The sequence below is a fragment of the Pteropus alecto genome, unplaced genomic scaffold (assembly GCF_000325575.1).
Source record: "Pteropus alecto unplaced genomic scaffold, ASM32557v1 scaffold131, whole genome shotgun sequence".
Lineage (NCBI taxonomy): Eukaryota > Metazoa > Chordata > Mammalia > Chiroptera > Pteropodidae > Pteropus > Pteropus alecto.
The window spans coordinates 1,548,788-1,565,622 of record NW_006434709.1 but is presented as its reverse complement, the minus strand read 5'-3'; the positions used below and the strand labels follow the sequence as shown (position 1 = coordinate 1,565,622).

General features: G+C 44.9%; 2 protein-coding genes across 2 annotated transcripts in view; both read right to left on the bottom strand.

Annotated features, from left to right (window-relative positions):
* The window catches only part of FIGLA (folliculogenesis specific bHLH transcription factor), an 11,505-nt gene extending 8,142 nt beyond the window's left edge, over nucleotides 1–3,363 (bottom strand). The window contains exons 1-2 of the mRNA XM_015587486.1: nucleotides 3,163–3,363; nucleotides 362–514 (exon numbers count right to left, since the gene is read on the bottom strand). Of these exons, the coding sequence (XP_015442972.1) occupies nucleotides 362–514; nucleotides 3,163–3,363 (354 nt within the window). The remainder of the gene's footprint in view (nucleotides 1–361; nucleotides 515–3,162) is intronic.
* A 9,854-nt stretch (nucleotides 3,364–13,217) lies between these two features.
* Nucleotides 13,218–16,835, bottom strand: part of CLEC4F (C-type lectin domain family 4 member F) — an 8,165-nt gene continuing 4,547 nt past the window's right edge. Inside the window, exons 5-7 of the mRNA XM_006909674.1 lie at nucleotides 14,960–15,111; nucleotides 14,001–14,119; nucleotides 13,218–13,368 (exon numbers count right to left, since the gene is read on the bottom strand). Coding sequence (XP_006909736.1) covers nucleotides 13,218–13,368; nucleotides 14,001–14,119; nucleotides 14,960–15,111 — 422 coding nt within the window. The remainder of the gene's footprint in view (nucleotides 13,369–14,000; nucleotides 14,120–14,959; nucleotides 15,112–16,835) is intronic.

Genomic DNA, 16,835 nt, shown 5'->3' with positions numbered 1-16,835 from the left:
GAAGAGAAGCCCCCATCACAGAGTGAGTTTATGGAATCCTCCTCTCATGCCCCAACTGTCAAAGTCCTATTGAAAATTCAGTGGTTAGGAACCCAGTGCCCTGGACAGTGACAGGAGGTAACTATATATATGGTCAAGAACTTGGCTCCAAAGCTCTCACAGACCTGGGCTCAATCCCTAGTCTTGACACTTAAACCGTGTGGCCTTTACCTGTGTTTTGTTTTCTTCCTGTTAAAATGGGGACCACAAATAGATCAGAGAACTATTATAAATTAACTGGAATGTATACATAAATTGCCTGGCACATAGAAAAGACTCAATAAACAATGGATATCATTTTTCCAACTGCTTAAACCCTTACCTCAGAGTCTTTGGCTCCTTCCAAAACATCACTGAGAACTTGTATGTATTCAGTTGCACCTTTAAGGATATCAACTTTGCTAGGCTTCCTGCTCTGAGGAAGAAATGGCACCAGTGCCTTCAGTTTGGCAAAACCACGGTTGAGATTTTTTATCTAGAAAACAAAAGGGCACAGTGACACACAGAGAGGCTAATTTATACAGACATCCCCCCCCCACCCAAACCACAGAAGGGGATTTTGAGGGCTCATTTCCACAATAAGGGCTCATTGTCTGGGTGGGGAACCTCAGCAGGCACATGCCAAAGCATTGCTGCTTCACTGGCAGTAGTTCCTGGCAAGTTACATCACAAGGGAGTGATGTAAACTTAGCACTGTGGGTGGACAGGCTGGAATGGGTGCCTATGTTCGCTTTACCTTCTCTTCTTCCTCTGAGAACACATGCACTGCAATGTAGAAGTAGTAGGGGGAGTGGCTGAAAGCTCTGAGTCAATACAGCGAGATTTAAAACCCAGCTCTACCTTTTAGCTTTACAAGAGTGTGTAGGATCCTTCATATTGTCAAGACTTGATTTGTTTATCCGCAAGGTGGAAAATATCCACCTTGTAGCTTTTTTATTATAACTCTTCAACTTCTTTCACAGCCGAGTTAATGATTTAGAATCAAGTGTCCAGAGAGTCTGCATGTTGGTGAGACTTGAAATGTAGAATGAGGTGCTTTTTTGTTTTTGTTTTTAAACTTCCAGAGTCTAATTCCTCAGCTCCTGAAACTCTGATGATCACCCCCTGGGGGACACGGGCCCTGAATGAACTGGATCCCACTATACCATAAAGCCAATACACTCACTTATATAGATAGCCCTCTCCCACCCCATATCTAAGGTAAAATGGACAGCCCCACTGGGGTCAGCCCATTCATTGCAGAAAATAGTGATCAATAAATTTGTGAAAATATTGAACTTTAATAACAGTGATCAATAAATGTGTGAAAATATAAGAACTACAAATTAAAACAGAAACTCGATACCATTTTTCATGTGCCAAGCTGGTAACATTTTTGTTTTGTTTTGTTTTGTTAATTCATACCCAGCATGGAAAAATGGAACAGTCCTATATCTTGTAAAAGAGGGTAAAAATTAGTAAACTTTTCTAGAAAGCAGTCGGGCAATTTGTATCAAAAGTCATGAGATTGTATATACTCCATTAATTCCACTTCTAGCATTTTATTCTAAAGCAATTATCAGACATGAACATAGATTTATGTATCAGTAAAAAGTTGCAAAAAAGCATACATGCCCCACCATGGGAGCCTGGATACGTTATGGTCCATTTCTATGTCAGACTCTGCAGTCAAAAGCTGCTCTGTGAAAGAATGCTTAGGAATGCGAGGAAATGCTTTTGATAATATTAAGTGTAAAAATACAAAGATGTGTACTAGATTGCAAGTTTGTAAAATTAAGTATATGCATACACACAACTTTTTTACACATAAAAAAGACTGGGAGCATATACACGGGAATGATAGTTTCTGGTTGTTACATTTGCACGATGGGTGTTTCTGTTTCCTATTTAGTCATCTCTATATTTTCCAGGTATATTAATTGTATAATTATAAAGGGCATTTGTTTTAAAATAGTATATAACACCAGTATCAATTCTCTGCAGCAAGAATTGGTGGGAAGGCCAACTTACAATGCAACATATTGGATCAGAATCTTGTTTGAGGGCCACATCATCACATCAGGTCATACAGAGTTATTTTCATAAAGGGTCTAGTGCCTGGTAAAACCAAGGAGACTCTTGCAATTTTCTCAACTTTCCCTTAAGTCTTCTATTCTTCCTTGGTCCTTTCTCCTCACACCCTTTCCCAAACAAAGCTTCTAGTTGATTCACTGGGTTTTCATTTCTAAGGGCCTGGGCGTGTGTAGGAACAACCCGGAGAAGACCCTTCTCAAGTCCCAGCCTAAATGTGCACCCCTGCCTCTTGCACCACTCACCTGTCCCTCTCTGGGATCCACTTCTACTTCAACCCAACCCAAAGATTGCAAAGGGACCAAAGGAGACGAGATCTGAAAAGTCTGGGTCCCCAGTTTAATTAGAAATACTAAAAGCTACCAGTAGATGCCGCTCCGACTACAGCCCACAGGACCATTCCGGTCCGCAACTTTGTTGCGAACCCCGCCTGACTGGGAAACAGGCACTTTCCCTTGGCAGGGGGTCGAGTGGGAGCCTGGGTGCACAATAAGGCGTCTTGTTTTGTTTAAAGTAAGGAAAAGAGTAACTTCTATTAGGTACCTCCCTTACCCCATTTGTGCTTGGATGCAGGGTGCAGGGAAAAGGGGTGGTGGGAGCCCTGTGGCCCCAAGCACCCACCCGGCGCCGTCAGTTGTGAGATTTAATCGCAACTCCCTTGCTCTGGGACTTTTAAAAGCACCTGCCTAGGGAGACAGTTTTGAAGTTATCAGAGGCCTCCTCAGCCCTCCCCAAACCTGTTTCCTGCACAAGTGCAGGTAAGTTGGCAGGTAAGGCGGCCACCCCAGCAGCCGCGAATGAGCAGCTGGACCAGAGTGGAGGTAACAAGGCCACTGTCATTCTCCCAGGCTAGAACACGAGCCCGCCCTCAGGAGGCCGAAGTCGCTTCCAAGTCCCGCCGGTGGGCGGAGAGTGGGTGCACGGGATCCTGACCAGGTGTTCTGTAGCGGGCATGGGGGGCAGAAGAGAGGAATTCGTTCCCGTCCCGGGGCGGGGTCGTGGGGTTGCCGAGCCCAGGTGGCCTTGGGGACCCGCGCGGGGCAGGGCGCTCACCCGCTCGCGCTCCTTGGCGTTGGCCACGCGCCGCCTCTCCAGGACCAACTGGAGGTCCTCGGTGGACGAATAACCACCCGAGGGCAGCCTCTTGAGCCGGCAGATGGCGGCCAGCTGGGGCAGCGGCCCGAACTGCTCCCGCAGCACGTCCTCCAGCACCTCGGGCGGCGGAGTGCCCAGGAGGCCGGGCGCAGCGTCCATGGCGTCGCACGGGGTCGACCGACCGCCCGGGCCTTTCATGGGGGCACCTGGGGCCGCACGAGGTGCGCGGGGGAGCCGGGGGCGGGGCCTGGACCACCTGCACCCATCCCCCGGCGGGCTCACTGCAAACTCGGTGCCGGTCTCTGGAAGTCGGTCCCGGAATTGTTTTCAACAGGCTGCACCGGTGATTATGGTGAACACTGGATTACAAACAGCATTGGTTCTCAAATTTGACTGCACACTGGAATCACCTGGGGAGTTTTGTTTTGCTTTTTAATCCACATGCTTGGGGTACCAATCCCCCAAATTCAGATTTAACCAGTCTAGGCTGGGAGCTGAGCTTCTGGATATATGTATACACACGTATGCAAATACATATATAAACATATATGCATTTACTAAAAAAAAAATTAATGGATAAACACAAAACTTTTTAAAAATCCATTTTGAAATAAAAATTGCAAGAGCAGTAACAAAGAGGTACTGTTATCCTCTTCACTAGATTCTCTCCTTGTTGACGTTTTTCACATGAGTTCCATCACCCTCTTTTCTTTCTATGAGCATTACCATTTTCCTGGTTCTTTTTCTAAGCATTCCCTCAGTCCTGCCCTATCATCAAAGCCTTGACAGTATCAAAGAATAGAAGTCTTTCATTCTGCAGGATGTCCCTCAGCCTGGGTCTGTCCAGTGTTTCTTCATATCCAGACCCAGGTAGTTTCCTCTTGGCTGGGAATCCATAGAAAAGATGCCACTTGGCTTTTCTCAGTCATCACACCAGGGAATACCTGACGTTGACCTGTCCCACCATGTGGTGATGTTAACCTTGATCCCGTGATCAGAGCCGCATCTGTCAGATTCCTTCACCATAAATTGAATTTTTTCATTTTTCCATTTAATTGATAAACATTTCATGCAGAAATATCTTAGCATCTTTTGCTGACTCCTGCCTGAATTAACCACCACTCTATAAAGGCCAAATGGTTAGCATCCTATGGGGGAAGAGCTTTCCCTTCTCCCCTTTCATTTATTCATTTTGTATTCATAAACATGGGCTCATGAATTTCTATTTTATTCAATAGGATGTAATTCATTCATGTCATTATTTATTTTAATACTCAAATTGTCCCAGATTTGACCTGTGGGAAGCCCTTCAGGCTGGCTCCTTTCTCCATGACCCCATCTTTTTTTGAGCATTTTGTTACTTGGGCCAAAATAAGATACAACAGGTTCCAGACGCATCCTGAATTTTCCAAGTCTCAGCCCTAGAATCAGTCAATTCTCCTTCTAGTGGAAGATGAGATTTAGAAACCAAGACTGGATGCTTGATTCCCTTTGGGATATCATAGCTTCTAAGCCCTTTCACAAACAAAAAAATATACGTACATACATACATACATACACACACACACAAACATGACATACACACACATACGGCTGTATCTATCTGTGTATATAGATGGATAGATAGATTTAAAAAGCACGATTCACACTAATACCTCCAATTCCAACTCAACACCTCAGGATTCTCTCTAGTTTTCCTCCTTTCCTTATTTATAACTCCCTTCTCCAATAGTGAGAAACCTGACTCCAGTCATCCTCAGTATATTTACTTATTTGGTCAGTTCTGATATCTAACCTATGTCCTAGCCACATCAGCCACCTCCTCAGCCCCATCTCCTCAGCTCTCGCCATGCCGCTGCCTCCAACGAAAGGGCAAGGGGAAGAGAAGAGGACATACCAAATGCTCTATCAAGGTTCCCTGGAGCAGTGGGCCCGGGAATGGGGAGGTGTGATCTGTGCATCCCATCTTTTATATTGCTTGTGCTTTTCATATTTAGCATGAGTCACTTCTATAATTTTTTGAAATATATTTTTAGGAAGGAAAATAAGTTCATTTGCTGTTGCCTGCTGGGAGGCAGATAGAAAGCAACAGGAGCCAAATGCACTGGGATGCAACTGAAGACGAGGACAGTTTACTCACTTAACTTTCCTTGAGCATCAAAAAAGACATTACTGACATTATTCTATTTTATTGCCAGGTTCTTGAGTGGACCAGCTGGTTTGAATCAGAAACCTAGTGTGACAACCCCAGAATTTGTCCCTTCATACTTTCACCCCTCCATTGACTCCAACTGTAACTTTCTGATGTCTTCCCCATTAGATTCCTTCATTAAGCCATCTGTTCTGAGGGAGAGCAGTTTGAGCTAAAGTGTTACACCTGGTAGTGGCTTAATGTTGATACCTTGTGATCACCCAATAATGGAATGGCCTAATGAACAAATAAGTTTATCTCTCTCCTCCAACAATGTGAAAGGCATAGGTTAGTGGGGCATCTCTGCCCCTCATGGTCACTCAGGGACTTAGATTCCTTCTAAATCATGCTCCTCCATCATTGCTCTTGGGTGTCATTTCCAAAAATGGAGCTGTTCCATTGGAGGCTTCTGCCATCGCTGGTGCCTGGCAGGGATCAAGCCTCATAGCATCGAAGTCCCTGGACATTCACTCCAGTCAGAGTTCAAAGCAGGATCAGAAACTCTTCTAGGTATTATAAGGAATTTAGTTCAGGGATTTAGGTGCTTATACAAGCATTGAGAGGGCTGGAGGAGCAGGAGGAGCTCTGGGTTCAAGAACACACCACCAAAGCTGTAGATCATGGAGCAGGAAGCTCCTGCAGCTGCCACTCAACCCTCCAAAGCTGGGAAAGAGCCCCTGGAACACTGCTGCAGAGAAAGTTCCCACCCCTTGGCTTGTTCACAGTAAATAGACCAAAAAAAAAAAAAAAAAACCAGACAGGGCGGTGTGCTCTGCCTCACTTCCACACTCGCAATCTCACACTGTTGTTTCTAGTTAAGTCACCTTAATTGGCATCCAGAACTCTGAGTACAGGGGGTTCTGGAAAATGGAACTTCAGCCTTCCCGCCTCAGCAATGCAGAAAGGCACCCTGGAGGAAGGGAACAAGGATGGTGGTGGAGGGAGCCAATCCACATTATCTTCCACTCCGAAACACAGAAAAATTATGCCTTGTTCCATCTTGTGTCCCAGCAGGTTCATGTCATCAACCTTTGTTACCCTGAGGTCCTGCTGAGAGGAGCATCCCCTCCTACATCTGCCAGCCTGGGTGCTCAGCAGCCCCCATGCCACCAACCAGATCATGGCTCAGACAGGGCTCCCTTAATCTCCTTAGCTTAGTCAAAACACAAGAGATGTTAAAAAACAGCTTCAGTAAAAAACAAACAGCTTTGGTAAGAGAAGACAAAGAATGACATTTTTATTTTTATTTTAATTAATTAATTTTATTTTATTATTAGTTTCAAGTATATAGTACATTGGTTAGGCATTTTTATAGTTGATGAAACAATCCCTCTGATTGCCCTTTCTCTCCTCTGGCTCTCCACCTAGCCATTACATAGCTGCTGACTGCATTCCCTATGCCGTGCTCCCCATCCCAGTGACCATCTATCAACTACTAATTTGTACTTCCTTAACCCTTCACCCCTTTCTTCCAGCCTCCCAACTCCCCTCCCCTCTGGCCATCACCAGAGTGTCCTCTATATTTGCGAGTCTGTTTTTGTTTAGGTTGTTCTTTTTGTTCCTTCGATTCCACATATAAGTGGTATTATATAATGTTTATCTTTCTATGCCTGACTTATTTCACTCAGCCTAATAACCTCTAGATCCATCCATGTCATTGCAAATGGCAGGATTTCATTTTTTTAATGGCTGAGTAATATTCCATTGTATATATGAACCATTACTTCTTTACCCAATCATCTGTTGATGGGCATTTAGGTTGCTTCCATACCTTGGTATTGTGAATTGTGCTGCCATGAACATAAGGGTGCACAGATTTTTACAAATTATTGTTTTGGATTTCTTTGGATAAATACCCAAAAGTGCAATTGCTGGATCAAAAGGTATATCCATTTTTAATTTTTTGTGGAACCTCCAGACTGTTTTTCATAATGGCTGTACCAATTTGCAATCCCACCAACAGTGTAGGCGGGTTCCCTTTTCTCCACACCCTTGCCAATACTTGGTTTTTGATTTATCGATGATAGCCATTCTGACAGATATGTGATGATATCTCATTGTGGTGTTAATTTGCATTTCTCTGATGATTGGGGACCTTAAGCATTTTCAAAAACTATGCAGAGACATGTCTGCATGGCTCAGAATATCTAAATTAATTTGGCAATTTCATATTATTCATATTCACATAAATTTGTATTATTATTATTACATGTTCTTTATTAGATAGTATGCATTATTTTATCTCACTACATTCCTGGGAGTTAGACTTTACTCCCATTGTAAAGACGAGAAAATCGATGCGAGAGAAGTTGAGTGATTAGCCAAATCACTCTGCTGGCCAATAGCAGAGCCCAGCCTAGAACTCAGATTTGCTGCCTCCACTGCAGTTCTTTTTCCTCGACATCTGAGTGGTCTTCTTCCCAAGGTCACTGAGCCTATCCCCACACTTCTGGTTGACTTGGTCCACTGTCACACAGGCCCTGCTCCTCTCTCTGGGGCCCTGCTTTCCTTGCCCCATACTTCACTTCCCTTGAGGCTTCCCCTCCTCTACCCCCACTGGGCATGAGCTGAGGTTAACAACTTGGCCACATCACAGGCAGGGTTAACAGTGGGTCAGAAGTGCTTCTGCACCAAGAGCAGAGAAGCGGAACAGACCCACAGTCTTTGTCCGCAGGAAGCTGGTAGAAGGTCATGTCTTCACAGGGTCCCTCACCTCAAGTCTCAGTTTGTGCTTCCACAGCAGCCAGTAGCCTTGAGTTCTGACAAGACTCAGAAAGACGTCTGGCAGCTTCGAGTAGGGGTAGATAGAAGCTTAGAGCCCTGTGGGCTGTGGGGCCTCACAGAAGAGCTGAGACATAAGCAGGGCCCGGGGTTAGTCGTGGGTCAGAGGGAAGACCTTCTACTGCATAGGAGTTCACAGGACCTTTGGGCAAGTCATTCAAACTTTAAGCCTCATTTCACCACCTGTAAAGTGGAGGCTATAATAGAACCTCCTTCAGAGTTGTAGTGAGGAGTCAATTAGGCCATTGGTATACCAGTAACAGTTAACACCTTTATAGAGGGATTCATGTGCCACGTACCATTCTAAACTCGTTATGTGCAATAACTTTCTTAATCCACGCAACTGCCTTAAGAGTAAGGTACTCTAATTTTTTTCACAAAAGACATTGAGACACAAAAGTCAAGTAACCAACTTTGCCAGATAGAAAGGGACAAAGTCTGGCCACAGAGCCTGGATCTATAACCATCAATCTCTTCTGTCATATGTAATTCCCACCACATTGTTAAGTGATGGCTACAATAGCAATGATGATTTATGAACCAGCTAGAATACCCAGAAACTCAGCTATTGTACAGACAAATCCTAAGTGACCCAAGCAGAGAGATGTTCTGAACAACAGTACAAAAGCTATAATCAGAGCTGATTAAGGGGACTCTGAGGTACAGGGCTCGGTTCCCATGATCTGGTAGTAGAGATGTTAAGATGTCGAGATGTCAAGGCTCATTGGGGCCATCTTGAAGAGGGCCTGGAATCCCAGTCCTGGGACTTGTATACCCTGGGAGTGGGAAATGCTTGCCATATCTAAGAAGGGTTAGATTACAACATAAACAAGGCTTTGAGAGATTCAAGGAGTGGGGTGCAGGATGCTTTGGGGAGGGTAGGCGGAGCAAAGAGGCATATCTGTGCTGTGGACACCCTGCTGGGTGGGCCCTTGTCCTGCAGGAGGACGCCTTCTTGAGGCCTAGCTGGCAGGCCCCTCTTCTATGTTAAATCATCCCGCCCCAGAGCAGCCCAGGCCTCTTCACTCTTCTGTGATTCTCCCCGAGGCCTGGGGCTTTCATTGGCAGTGCGGGTCCCTGGGGTTGGTTGGCTTCAAGCTGCAGGAATTGCTAAAGGTGGGTTGAGGTAGAGCCACTTATAACCGTCTCTTATAAATGAGAGAAATACAAAAGGAGAGGGTCTTTCCAGTAGGCATGATGTAGGCACACTGGAGGGATTGGGCCAAGGCCCAGCCCCAAATCTGGGTACGGTGCGGGGGACCAGCGTCGTAAGAATTCAGGAGCATTGAAGGCTGGGGCGTTAGTTGGTGCAGCACACTCAGAGTTGCTGACTACAAGCACAGGTACATTTTCCTCTAAATTAGCGACTTCCATCACCTTCAAAATGCTGTGACATCTTCTTTCAGAATGTGTTCATGCTCCTGACTGAAAAATCATTTCCTGCCCCTAGAAAACCAGGCCTGAGAGGTCATTTTGTGACAACAAAGAAGCCTATGCCCTCTCGCTGTGCTGGAGTCAGGCTCTCGCCTAGATCACAGTGCGTAGACCCAGCTTCTACAAGGTTGGGGCCTCATAACCAGGAAGGCTGGAAACCATGAATCTGAGAGAAAAGGTGTGGGCACCAGGATGTCAACAGCCACACCCCATGTGATGGCAATTGTCCCTCATAGCCTGCCTGCTATTGCCACCAACACAATCCATGGTCACTGAAAATAGTAGCTGTACAGGGCTCCCACAAGCAGAGGCAGGGTGGGGCAGGCTGTCCAGGGTGACAAGCTGACCACTTCCCCCGGGGCAATTGAAGACTTCACTCTGTCTCCCCAGATGGCTCCACTCAGTCTGCAGAGAACTTAATTTCTCTGCCTTTCTGACGCTCTCTTGGGGAAACTGCAGCTTTCACAACCTCCCCTGGAGGAGAGAAAGGGCCTCCCTGGGCATGAGAATTGACCCTAAAGTGAGAGCAGGAATAGAAACCTATTTTTGGGTTTTCTTAGCATATGCAAAAATGTTAGAGCCAGTATTTTTTCTGATTATTTAATGATTTAAGCAATTATTTAATTAAATTACTTAATACTGGCTCCAACGTTTTTTTGTATATGCTAGGAAATTCCTAAGACAAAGAACAGAATTACATACAAAGAAAAGTATTATCCGTCTCTACACACCTCAGATGAAACATATCAAGGAATAAACTATCAGGAAATCAAATCCAGCAACATATTAAAAAAGAATACCAGGACCAAATAGGTTTCTATTCAAGAAATACAAAGATAATTGATCATTAGGAAATTATTAATGTAAGTTATTATGCTAATAGATAAGAGGATAAAGATTTTTATTAATATTTTGATAGATGTTGAAAACCTATTTGACAAATTAGGACCCATTTCTAATTTAGAAATTAGCCTCTGGTGATTTGGAATTGAAAGAAATTTTCTTTGCTTAATAAAAGGTAATTATCAGAAATCAACAACAAGCAACATAGTGCAAAACTAAATCGTCATGTTAAGGTCAGAAACAAAACAAGCATGCCAGCGATCCCTGTTACTAGTTACCATCGTTTTAGAGGTCTTACCAACCCACTAACAAACAAAAAAGAAAGAGATATAAGTTCCAGTTATCGTTACTTGCAAATAATTTTGTTTATCCAGAAACCCAATACAATTAACTAGAAAAAATAAAAATAAAACTAACCAGAATTCTTACGTATGTATTCAATAAAGTGGTTAATACACGATAAATATGATACCTTTCATATCCTAATCTCTTATTAGAGAATATAATGAGTATCCAGTCAAAAGAGGTAAATTCAATGCACACATTCACGTGTGTTTTCTCCAAAAATCTACTATAGTGACAGTAAAGAAATAAATATAAGAAAAACCCATAATGACAAAGAGAATGGGAGAAGAATCAACAGCAGATAAAAAATTTCAAAACGATTTGGAAGCTGGCAGTGGGTGGGTGAGTGGTAGCTGACTCAGCAGAACTGAGAAAATAGAACTCTAATTGGCAGTAGTGGTGGGAGAGAATAAAAATCAGGACAATCCTGGTAAACTCAGAACTCGAAAGTACCCATTGCCTTACAGGGCAAACTGAAAATGAGAGAGCTGTCTTACCCATTTCCGCCTCTTCATCCCATAACCAGGCAACACCGCACAGCTGCCAGCACTGCAGAAGGCTGGTTTATATCCAGAGAGGCCTGCACAGCCAGACTGAAAGCAGAGGACTTCAGGGGCCATCTCTATACCAAACAGAGAGATACCCGGCCCTCTCCCGCTCTGGGGGCTGTAGACTGCTGGCAGTGGAGCTTTTATTTCCTAGGCAATATATTAGAGAATTCCTTTCTGAGGAGCCTCCCACAGCCCTTGGATTAACTGAAGTTAGAAATGCAGGGATGCTTCAATGAAAAATCCAACTAGCCACCTCATGCCCTTCAGGAGAACCCACCAATCATCAAATCAGTGCCACAAAGATGTGACTTTTTTTGAAAAAGTTAAAGGAGGACTTACCCTGCTGGATAACCAGACATATCGTAAAACTACAATAATTAAAACAATGTGGTTCCAGTAAAGAAAAAGGGAGCTCAGTGGAATGCAATCAAGAGTCCAGAAACGAGTTCATGAAGTTAGTATTTGAAAAAGTTGGCTTTTCAAGTCAGTGAAAAAGAGTATGTTACAACTGAGTAATATTTGAGAAAAAGTAGATGCCTACCTCACGATATTCTCAAAACTAAATTCCAGATGCTTAGTAATGTAAATGTAAAAACTAAAAAAATATATAAGTAGTAGAAGAAATGTCGCAAAATGTTATTTCAATCCTGAGATAGAGGCGTTTCTAAAATTGATAAAAAGCTAAGAAACCATAAAAGAAAAGATCAAAGAAAAAGCCAAAAGAAAAATATGAATACCATCAGATTAAAGTCTTATTCAGCCAAAGATATAACAGATAGAACAGATTTTTATTTCCGGTCATAGTGGAGTAACTGGACCAGACTTTTTTGCTGTAAGCAACGAGAAAACTGGACAAAATACATAAAATGATTGTTTTCAGATATTGGATAACAGGCAGAGCAAAACTGTGATCTGAGTTCCTAGTGAGATAAGCCCATGACCCGCCTGGCTTTCCTCCTGGAGGCTCTTTCCAGACTCCAGTGCAGGGAGGAGGGTCCGACATGATGCATGCCAGTCTTAGTAAGCTGGAGAGAGAAAGATGGGAGTTTGGAGAGACAGTGCATGCTAGAATTTGGGAGCGATGAAGAGAAAGAGCTCCAGAAATCTCCTTAGGGTTCCCCGTGCAAACATAGGAGGGGACTCCACAAAGTGGGGCGAAACACTGCTATAGAAATCCTCATTCCAAATTAAGCTGGCAGAAAGCTGAGTCCCTGGGAGGGTGAATGGGGTCACAAGATGAGGCCAAAGCCAGAGATTCGGCTCTGAGAGTTAATGATCTGAAGATGTGGCCAGCCACAGGAGAGAAATAAGTTTTTGGAGTGGTTTAAAGGCCTGGAAAAAACCAGTTCCAGCCCCATCTGCAACAGAGAAAGTGCAGGGAACATCTAGGGTGGCTATGACTTCCTGGGAACTTGGACCTTCTATGGTGTCCCTGTAGTTTGTGTTAAAACTCTGCTATTTTTTAACAAACTAAACATTCCTAGCTACAAAGCCCTTAAAGATATGCTTGTTTCAGGACAGAAGGGACATTGAGAAAGGAGAACAAATCCAGGGAGCAGAGTGTGGTGGCTGTCACAGAGACGAATACAAAGCTTTTGTTTATCCAATGTGTATTTATTAAAGACCCACTCTGACAGGCTTCTGCTGGTTGCTGAGAGGGATGCAGAAGTATGACAAGCAGCCGTTGATCCCACCGCATCACATGAGGTAAGTATGTTTGAACGGGTTAAATAAAAGGGCAGAGCAGGAAACACAAAAGGCCAAATGGAAGGCCCCAGGGAACAAGTAGGGTTCAGAGGCTCACAAGAGGTCATAGTGGAAATGATCCAGAGCTGGCAATGGCAATGACCTCTCAGCTCTGGCCTGCTTCAGACCACACCCTGGCTAATGGGCTTCTTGCAGACCCAGTGATAGAGGGAGTTACAGTTCATGTCATTCCACTTCTTCTGAATATGGACACAGTCTTCGGTCTGCCCATCACTGTGCTTCCAGTTGTCTGGCTGATGATCGTTCCAAAACCTGGAGAAAAGAGGGCTTTGTTCTGCTAGATGAAGGAAGGGTCCCTTCCTTCCACTATTGCATAAGGAGTTGAAGTGACATGGGTTCCTAATCCCCTGGTGGCCTGAAGATGGGGACAAAGCTGGGGCCAGAGTCACCATGAGGATGGCTCTGCTGAGGTTGTTTTTGGTTACTGAGGATTGAGGGATAAGAAGAGTGTCTGAAGCTGCAGGGCCCCTCCCTAAGACTCACATTTGGAGACCCCATGATGGGAGCAGAGCCCCGTGGGACCGTGCCTACATCCTGTATAGATAGGCAAACAAATAAACAAACAAGAAGATCCACTCATAGGCTACCTGCCAACCGCAGGACCGGTCCTGTTCTGATACCCTTCTGTGGAGGAGTCCAGGAAAGGATCACAACTATACCTATGTACACACACACATACACACAGACTATACACATCACACACATCACACACACATCACACAGACACCATACACACCTTGCACACATATTGTATATGTGTATCACACACACAACACTAACACTTACTGGGCAGGTAAACACACACAGGACAGGAACACACAAGTCTTTAACCAGGCCTGCCTGAGACAGTGCCTGGGACAGCATTGGGAACTGGTTGGACTCACGCTGCGCTCCGGGCAGAATTGAATGGTGTCTCATCTACCCAGCGCCAGGCACCCTCCTTGCCCCTGTCAGTGAGGCCAATCCAGTGGTAGAAGGTACTCGTGAACTTTACCAGATATTCCTGTAGAGAAAAGACAGTGTTGTTTGACCTTGTGTGAGGAGCTGTTTCTCCAAGCCATGTAAGAGTCCAGGTCATTCCCTCCTGATCCCAGGGGCACGCAGCCCACTCTTCTGAGGGAACTGGGCCCCTCCTTGGGCCTTCCATGGTTTGTCCAAGATCTAGGACAGCAGCCAGATCCCCTCAAAGGAAGTCTAGCTTTTCCCATGTTGACTTGGTGAGAAATGAAGCTTTACTGGGACAGAGACCTGGCTATAGATTATTAAGATTTGTTTTACAAAATAGTATGTCCTTTGACAGACATACAAAATTGAATTGTACCAAACCTATTGTGGTCCTTTGTCAACAACCCTAGTAAATTCTGATAAACACCTCCAGCAAATGGGCCACCCAGGGACTATATTGACTTTGGTGGTCCTCAGGCTCCTATGTATGTGTCTAGCCTTGCCAAGAAGCCTGAGTCTCTGGCTTGTGGGCCCTCCACAGCCGGTGTATTAACTGATGTTAAAATCAAGATTGACAACTAGAGAGGAAGCTGAGGGTCTAAACACAGGGATGGAGACAGAAGGATGCTCCCACACTCTAAGGGTAGTCACTTGGTGCCACCTCCCATTGCCCTTCACTGCTGACATCTCTGGGCCTCTAAGTGTCTCCCACATTTATTGAGGTTATTGGTGTTTGCTGTCAGTGCTCACTAGAACTCAATAAATATTTGCTCTCTGACTTACAGAAGTGACATGAAGGTCTCTGCCACACCTGCTTCAAGAGAGGAAAGGCCAAAGCACCAAAGCCCTTTACCTCAGACCCACCCCATCAGCACCACCCCAAGCCAGCAGCTCTGACCTGCTCGTCCTCAGAGGTCACCGAGGCCAGGTGGGCTCCATGGGACACACAGAACTGCTCAGCCATGTGCCAAGACTTCTTGATTCCAGAAAAGTAATATAAGTTCTCTCTGTAGGCCTTCCAACCTTGCAGGATCAGCTGGAGAATTTGATCTGGAGCAGAGGTTGAGGAGGAGAGAGAACCAGGGACTGGCAGTGGATATGCAAGAACATGCCTTCCTGATCTCTGCAGGGACTGACCACTGAGAGTCACAAGCACATGCAATGCTTGATGCCCAGTGCCCCAGGGGCAAGGCCTGGGAGGCTGCACTACTACCAAATATGCCAGGAATCTGTAGCCCAGGACACCTGGCTCCATCGCTCCAGGGATCCTCAGACAGCTTTGCTACCCAGACAACACTCTCTTTCCGTGCTCCTGCTTTCGGGCTCTACTACTGTTTTCCAATTCATTGCTATCACTTGGCAGCCCTCTGCACCTCAAACCCTGCCAACTCCCTGGCAGAGGCTTCACAGTCACGCCAGAGTGTCATTCATTTTCTTGACTTCATCTCCATCCATTTCAGCTGCCCGCACCCAGGAGCATACCTGGGACCTTGTCATCACCTGGTCCTCCTGATGTCACAGTTTCAATCAGCTCCTCCCATGAGCACAAGCCCTGATGATTCTCCCAGCGCTTTCATCCCTCCCTGCCGTGACACTCGGCTCCTCAACACCACCTATTCCACAGCTGTTTGAAATGGTACCATAAGAGACTCGCTGTTTATTCTTTCATTCTTTTGTTGGACATTTGTTGCTCAGCATTCCTTAACCTCTATGAACTAGAGACTGTTATACAAAGATCAGTAAGACATAATTCATGCCCTCAGGGAACTTACAGTCTAGTAAATGAGACAGGTATAAAAAAGGGTGTTGGAGATGCATTGATTGAAAACCATGTGCATGTCAGACTAGAAGCAGGAAAGGGGGTATGATCTATTTCACCTGGGCTGGAAGAGGGGCTCAAGGAAGACACCCTAGGTGAGATGTCACTTGAGCTGAGTCTTAAAAGACTGAGGAAAAGTTTGCCAGGTGGTCAGGGCCAAGGTGAGCATACCAGGCAGGGGAAAAGTAGACACAAAAGCATCAAGTCGTGAAACCACACCACAGGTGTGGCCTGATCTATTCAAGTATTTGGTGCAGTCAGCACGTGAGGGATAGGAGACGAACTTGGGCGGGTTCACCGGCACAAAATCGTACATCCTTATGAAAGAGCTTGGGATTTTCTCCTGTGAGCAATGGGAAGCCATGAAGGCCGCTGGCTCCTTTCTCTCACATCAGATCAAGCCTATTCTAATCTAGAAAAACCCTCTCAACGAAGTTCACCAAAATGTTAGCAGTGCGTTCATATAGAAAATATAAAAATTTTCTTGAAAATGCAAGTGGATAATTATTTTCTTATCTCTCTTTTTCAACATCTGGCACATGGTCTACAATTAATATGTAGGTTTTATAATGTAAATATCGATGATACAGGGGTTTTTTTCGATCCTTCCCTCTCCCATGCTACCCTCTTCGCCTCAGCCTCATCTCCTCTCCTCAGGCAAGGTCCTTGAATGACTCGTGTGCCTGATCTTTCATTCATGCCCCACTAACCATGGTCTGGCCTCCAGGCCACACACAACTCTCCACTGAAACTTCACTACATTGACTTACTGATTGCTCAGAGTCTTTGGAAGTCTACTGGTTATTTTACCTTGCCCCTCTTAGGAGCTTGCCAAGACTAGTCACTCATTTCTTGAAATTCTATCCTTCCTTGGCTTCCACAACTGTACATCTCCTGGTTCTCATACTGCCTCTAAGACTGCCTTCTCCAGTCTCTTTCAAAAATCCTCTTTCCC